Source organism: Prosopis cineraria, unplaced genomic scaffold, assembly GCF_029017545.1.
Source record: "Prosopis cineraria cultivar Desert tree isolate PC_DT_omini unplaced genomic scaffold, ASM2901754v1 PC1, whole genome shotgun sequence".
NCBI lineage: Eukaryota > Viridiplantae > Streptophyta > Magnoliopsida > Fabales > Fabaceae > Prosopis > Prosopis cineraria.
Genome location: NW_026555332.1, coordinates 44,952,154 through 44,959,815, shown reverse-complemented (window position 1 = coordinate 44,959,815; position 7,662 = coordinate 44,952,154). Strand labels below are relative to the sequence as shown.

The window sequence follows — 7,662 nt, the reverse complement described above, 5'->3', positions numbered from 1 at the left end:
AAAAAAAAAGGAAAAAGAAAGAAAGTCCCTGTCGAGACTCCGGAACAATCAAGTCATTTTTGTGACATTTGAGCTAAACATGTGAATCTCACTTTTTCTTTCTATATATATAAAATTATATATAATAAATATGTGTATTAGAGACAGTAATTTAGAGAGGCAGTTCAATTCTTAAATTTAAATATTGATAGATTTAATTAAAATAATTATACATTATTAATAAGATTTCAGCTCTCAAAAGTTTACTTAAAGGAAACCAAGTCTTCTTCTTCTTTTTTTTTTTTTTTTTTTTTTAGCTGAGAAATTAGCACTGGTTAGGTATGCAGTATGCTCCTACAAGGTGACAACTTTTAAGTGGAGATTCTTAACATTGCTCATCTCATTCTTATTTATGCTTTTACTTCAATAACTCTGGGAGGCCCCTTGCTAACCCCACTTCATTAATTATGTACCTTCTCTTTTTCTCCAAACCTTTTGAATTAAGAGAAAAAAAAATCAAGGAGAGGATCTTATAATGAAAAGGATGTAAAATCAGATTCATCATTTTTTAAGACATTATAATAAAAAAAATTAATTAACAACAGCTGGATCAAAATAAAAGAGACTTAGAATCTTGAAGAAAGATTTTAAGTCTGGATATTCTGAATGAGAAAAAATATCTTATAATGAGAAAAAAGATATAAAACAAGATTAATGATCTTTCACAAATATTGTATAATTATTAAAATTTCTTAACTAGGGTTAAGTTCGCAACAGAAAAATTTGAATATAGTCTTGAATCCAAGTCTTATAAATTTAAAAAAAAACTAAAAAAAAAAAGCTTTCTCCCTATTTAGATTTCGGCAAGACTTAGATTGAATTAGTTAATTTATTTTACATAAAACAGTGTTCAAAAAAAGAAAATTGCGGACCCCAGAAAACCCATTGTAATGGGATGTCGCTTCATTCTTGTTTTATCAATTTCATTCATTGCTTTTAATGCACTGATTAATAATTATCATTAGGCAAAAGATTAGCCTTCCAAGTCAAGGCATCTTCCACTCTTTCTCTTGCAAGTGCTGCTGCTGTCCTCATCAATTTGTGAAGGAATCACGAACATTATGCGCAGCGGTCATATTTGAAGTAAATATCTCTCTGTAAAAAAAATTTTTTTTTTTATGAGTGAATGTTAAAAAATATTATATTTTTAATTTTTTAATATATAATTAATAATTTTTTTAAAAAATAATTTCAACAAATAAATCATTAAACTTTTTACTTTTAAGTATAAACACTCTATTAAATAAGGATAAATATAAAAAAATACTGTTAGTTTAAAGATAATAAAGTATAATTTTATTTAAAGTGACTTATATTTTTAAATGAAGAGAGTAATTTAAAACAATGAAGTAAATAATCCCTTCCTTGGCACAGAATTACACTGACAGTGTAATTAAAAAAAAAAAAAAGCATCTAACAATTGATAAACCTGATTACCATGACGAATACCAACATGCCCTCGTCAAGGAATGAATCAGAAACTTGGCATGTAAGTGTAAACTGATCTTTCCTTGAAGGTCACATCCGTTCCCTTTTTTATTTTTTTGGGCACACAAGAAAAACAGTAGACAACATTATGAGTAGTCTAGTCAATAAAAGTTGATGGAGGAAAAAAAAGGTAGAAACCAGCATATGGCTTGCTTGTATTAAAAAAAGAAAAAAGGAAAAAGCTAACAGTGAAACTAGCAAATGCAATTCAATTCATTGCCTTGGCGCAGCTTTACCTTTTAGATACCACTTCGACTAAAGCAAGAATGCGTGTAATATAGACCTAACTTTAATTCAAGCTCACCCTCCCACCCTCTCCCTTCACTGCTATAATTGATTGTGTTACCTAAGCTAAGTGGATCAACGTACCTGATTCTGTATAATGCCATCATGATATTCTAATTAGTTCAGCTGTTTTGCCGTGTACGTAATGGCTTTGTACATTACTGGATGGATTCATGAGGGATTTCGTCTTGCCCGTGTGAGGGATAAAAAGCAAAAAAGCGCATGGAGACTAACAAGAAGCTCACGCCAAAGTCACTGCATCAGAACAGAAAGGGGCTCACACTTCACAGGCATATAATGTATGTATGAATACGATCCCTCAACTTTCCAAATGGGGTCCTCCCTCCCACGTGCCTCTCACAAGATGACTGACCAGAATGTTTACGTTCCAAGCAAGCAGAACCAAGCATGTGCTGTGTGGGTTTCCCAAGCACGAAGAGATTCCAAATGTGGACAGCAATAACAGTGATTACATGAAAAGTTGAGTACTAATACCGCATTACTATTTACTAATAATCGTGCTGCTCACTGACTTTATGAACGCTACACCTTACAGAAGTACTAATCACATTAACAGAAGGGCAATTAGATATCACCAATAACTCATGATTGAAATGTTTGCGAGTGCTTTTATTCTTGTGCTTGTTGGATTTTCTGTCCAATTCCTGCCTTCAACATGCTAAATTGTGAATCTGTTTATGAGGTGAGGAACCGAGAGCTAAGTCTGCACTCTGCACAATCCTCTTAAACGCCGTAAATTTCTCTTTTGACGAGAAGGGAAAAAAAAAAAAAAGGTTTACGCAGAAATTCTCAATGACAACTAGAAATCTTAAATTCAGCTCCACTTCCCTCCCTAGCCCAACCACCCAAACCCCTCCCCCCCCCCCCCCCACCCGGGCCCCCCAAAAAAATTAAAAAAAAGCGCCAAGAGCCTCATTTGACAAAATCCACTTGCAGGTTCCCTGATAAACGACGTGATCTGGTAAAAGTAGCAAAATTTCCCCAGAAGAGACGCTCAGCAAATTCAAGTGGCGCAAATGAAACAAAGGAAAGAGAATTAAGTGCATTTTAGCCCATGATTACGAACTAGTTATAAGATTGGGTCATAGATGTTAAAACGCAACAAATTTGGGAAGAAGACATGCTAAACAGTCAGATCGCGCAAATGAAATAAAGAAAAGGTAAATGCACATTTCGCCCCCATGAAGTATTAATCCAATCATAAATAAAATTAATACATAAACAGCAAAACGTAACAAACACCCTCAAAAATTTTCAAAATGTAACTAGCGCTTCAACTCCCAGGCACGGACGAAGGACAACAAAACATACCCATAAAAATAGTGTTCAGGGGGTGTTATGTGTACTTTAAAGCTCGTGAGATTTTGCTGCGTTTTTAAAATTCACAGTTCATAAGAGTAAATTGTACCTTCCCCTACAGACTATCTTTCATAAGCTAAACAATTCAGAGAAATAGAAAGCAATCAAAACTGCTGGAACTTGGAAGTTTTTCATTAACAACGATGGCAAATTCACCAGCCTGGTAAAGATTATTGCTATCCCTTGTTTTTGCTTCTTTGGCAAACCTGAGATCAGAATCAGCTTCAACCTAGCAATTCCAATAGTTCACCCTTCTTCATTTTTGAAAATCCTTTTAGGCCTCGTGACTTCGCTAGTACCCTCAATTCGGACAGCTTCAGTGCACTCAAATCCTTATTCTGAATCACTTCCTTCCCTTCTCCATCCCCGTTAATGAAGGATCGTTCAGAATCATTTGTATCATCCTCCGCCAACTCATCCATCCCAACATCTTGGAAGAAAATATCATCCTTTGGATCAGGTTCTAACTCAGACTCGGGCTCTAAATCAGTCTCAGGCATCAAACCCAGACCTGCTTTATCCTGATTTTTCTCTCCAACTTCACTGCTTAGTGGGATTGCATTTACATCTTCCACATCATAAGAGACAGGCTGGTATTTTACACGAGCAATAGGAGACCTTCTTTGGAAATTTGATCGAGGCCTGGTGACAAATGGGGCGTTGGCTTCTCGAGTCTCATCATCCTTTGCAGTACTATCCAAATCAGAAAACCTAAGGCTCTGTCCTTCGTTGTACTGGCCACTGTCTTGCTCCAAAATTGAATCCTTTCCTCTAACATTTCCACTGCTTCTTTTTACTTGTTCTACCGAATGTTTTCTCAATAATTTGAGGAGGGAATCTACAGTGCCATTGTCTCTACCTTGCCCTTGGGAGGCTTCGGCCTTCTTTCCTTCTTTGGTAGCAACTCTCTCTTGTAACCGAGCTTGAACCTTCCTAAATAGTTCGACAATCTCCTTCTCCTTAGGTCCAGGAGCTGCAGTGGCCTGGGATTTTGGGATGCTAGAAGAAGAAAGGGATGTCAATGGGCCATTTTTTGAAGATAACATGTCTTCTTCGAAGTTCTCAAAGTTGCCTTTCCCTTCACCATGCCTGTGTTTGCTTCGAGAGAATCCATGCTTGCTTTGCCTTGAGATATCTGGATTCCTCCTTGCTTCACACACAAAAGATGCTCCAACAGAAGCACACTTTAGCCCTTTAAAATTAACATTTGAATAAGTTCTGCAATCACCTCGAGAAGAGCATGAATATACAACAGCTGTTTTTCCAGAAACACCCAAACATGGGAGACACCTGCTGTTGGGCACTCCACGACCTGCATGATCACCAAAGAAAATTGAGCAATCAAAAAGAGTGAAGCATATAGAAAAGTAAATCAATATATTATTTATGACAAAAGAAACTAAATACCACCCTAGAAACTCATGTAAAGGCTCAAGTCATTTGCTAATGAAAGCCTTTGCAATTGAAATAACTAGGGAAGAAATAACATTAGAATCCAAATGTAGAAAGCCAGCTCAAACAGCCTAATCATTGTGAAACAAAAGCATCTAATTCATATAGTTTTGGAGTGATACGGTCCAAGGCAGAAGCGGGTCTAATTGGCTGTGCTTGCACCTATTTATCAAGCTTGAAGATAATCACAAAGGTATAGGGAACAACAGTTTTCACGTCTTAATGAATGACCCTGCACTGAAAGAATAGTGAAAAACAATTGCAGAAAATGATGTCCATAAATAACTTAATATTTGCAAAGATGAGATCAGAGAAATTTCTTAAAAATAACTAAAAATGTATAATTTAATATTTAGATCACTTCTTTCTTTTTATTGCATTTGTCAAATTACTAAGAACCTGATGACTTCCTCGCTGAATCACTTCAACAATAAATGGAAAATAATAGGAGAAATCCAAAAACTACAAATACACATGGAACATCTCTATCTCTCAACAGAATCTCAAAACGCAATTCGCCAAAGGGACGGAAGGATGAACCATGATCATGCCAATGAGAGAGAAAAGTCTGCAGAGCCAGTCATCTTCAACGACATAATGCAAGGAAAAAACCATATATTGTACGACTAATTACTAAGATCCACCCAAAAGCGTACAAAAACATCAAACCAAAAACACGCACACCGGTGAAGCTTTCTAATCCAACAAAAAGAAAAAAGAAATTTCCAGCCTTGGGCATACAGTACTGAAACGCCTGTGCTTAGATAGCATTTCAAAGGAGAGTAAGTAAAAATAAAATTGAGAAACCAGATGGGAAATAAAAGCACCTAATTTAGGTTACAACGCTTTCATTTCATTCTGAGGAACGCGAAAGAAAATAATTTTAAGTACAACGGCAAGAAACGACAGTCGAAGACCAACAGAGCCGAGACACTCACCGGGGGCGGTCTTGGTGACGGAATGCAACGCTTGAGACATGGCCCGTAGAGCTGGAACCCAGGTCAGTGGCGGTATTTCATTTTAGTCACAACTCCTAGGTTTTTCCTTTATGAAAAATTGTGCCCTGCTGATAAGGGGCATTATAGGAATAAAATATTTAACGACGGGCAAATCTGTGGTAACGATAGCAACTTGCGGCAATCAATTAATAATTAAAAAAAAAAAGTGCCAACTATACTTCAATACTATTCAATAAGTTAGATTCCATTACGATGCATCAACACTTCACAATATTGATAATCAAACTAAATAGGAAAAATGCCAATTCAACAGGCCATGGCGTCTTTTTTTTTTTGCAATTAATTTTTAAATTGAATTACAAATTTTGATAAACTAAATTTAAATGCAAGACTTTAAGATAGGCTTGGAGTATAAGACAATAGATAAGAGGTGATGACCTACCTCCGTCTTACTTTCTCTTTAATTGCAAGGGATGGAAAATTTAGACTGATAAATATGAAAAGAAAGAGACTCACTTTTATCAATCTTTCATTTGACAAAACTTATAAGAGGTGTAATCTTTTATCTTGGAATAGATTCAAAATTTTTCAATCTTATATATCTTCATTTGACGCTCGTGATAAATTATCAATAACAATATGATAATTTCCTTTGGATCCTCCCATCTTTATATAATTTTCATAATTAGAAGCCTTTCAGGCTTTGTAGCAAAGATCTTTGATCTTAAATGTCCTTTACTGCAATATACATTCCTTAATTTCTTGTTGTGCTTTTGTTTCATTTGTTATTCCTATGTTTAGTTTCTTTCATTTAAACTTGGTTCAAAGACCTATATTGTTGCAAATTATCTTTGCACCTTATTAATATATTTGATCTTTTTATAAAAAAAAACCTAAATGTAAAATTTTTTTATTTTCATAAAATTATATAGGGACAATCACACATTAGGCCCACCAAAGGAATATACTCACACTGCATACCCAATAGACTCTGACATTACTTTGCAAGTCCAAATGCCTTAAGTACAATTTTTTTAAAGGTTAAGAAGATTGAAATACCCTTGATGAGTGAGAATGTTTGAGCTACACATTAACCGCATAAAATTAACAATAGAAAGTATGCAATTGATAAGAAAAGTTTAATTATTTACAATAAAAAATTTTTTTATTCACAAAAGTCTTTGCAGGTTAAATTTATAAGTTAACCAAATAAAATAATAATAGAAAGTCCATATATAACACAAAAGTTTAATTATTTACAAAAAAATCTATTTATTCAAAAGAGTCTATATGAATTTATATTTGTAATTGAAAAATTTACAAATTAACTGAAGAAAATCAATACTAGAAGGTTTGAAAAATAACAATAAAAGTCCAATTATTTATAACAAAAAGTCTATTTATTGACAAAAGTTCATGCATTTTTATACTTGTATTTGAGAAGGAAAAAATTTACAAGTTAATAAAAAAAATTAATACATAAGGTTCATAAATAACAAGAAAAATTTAATTATTTATAATACAAAGTTAGTTAGTTTACACAAATTCATGTGAGTTTACTTAAGAGTTGTCTGGTTGTTCCACCTTTGAAAATAATTGCATTTAAGGTCTTTAGACTTGTAGGGGAGAATCATAATCTATTAGACCTATAATGTCAATATGTCCTTCTAAGGGCCATATATGTAATTCTCTCAATTATATATGATTGAATTAATTTTAAAACTAAAAAAATATAAGTAAATAATATATTTTACGCATGTTTAGACTTAAAAATGAGCAGGACTTAAAGAATAGGCCTAATAAGATAAGAGGTGCATGGAGCTTATAAAGATGAAGCGTCATTACTAAGAATACAATTGGTCCTGAAATAGAAAAGATCACTACTATAAAAGACAAGTTAAAGTATACTTTTAATTCTTTAATTTTATAAAGTATCTTTTTAATCTTTTAACCTTAACATCATTAATTTCAAATGATTATATTTTATATCAATCATTATTATTTTGAAAAATTAAACTTAATATGTCATCATTTGATAATATTTTGTCAATATTTAAAA

General features: G+C 33.4%; 1 protein-coding gene across 1 annotated transcript; it reads right to left on the bottom strand.

The window, feature by feature from the left end:
• Positions 1-3,015: 3,015 nt before the first annotated feature.
• Positions 3,016-5,729, bottom strand: LOC129305730 (rho-N domain-containing protein 1, chloroplastic). Its single transcript, XM_054945765.1, has 2 exons — positions 5,583-5,729; positions 3,016-4,504 (listed from the first exon to the last, which is right to left on the bottom strand). Exons 1-2 carry the CDS (start codon positions 5,620-5,622, stop codon positions 3,417-3,419), a joined length of 1,128 nt encoding a protein of 375 aa, XP_054801740.1. The 5' UTR covers positions 5,623-5,729; the 3' UTR covers positions 3,016-3,416.
• Positions 5,730-7,662: the final 1,933 nt, after the last annotated feature.

Bases quoted from the DNA above. Each gene is read 5' to 3' on its own strand.
- LOC129305730 (XM_054945765.1), bottom strand. From the start codon at position 5,622: ATGTCTCAAGCGTTGCATTCCGTCACCAAGACCGCCCCCG. The intron at 4,505-5,582 runs GTGAGTGTCTCG...GTGATCATGCAG, and splicing joins CGTCACCAAGACCGCCCCCG to GTCGTGGAGTGCCCAACAGC.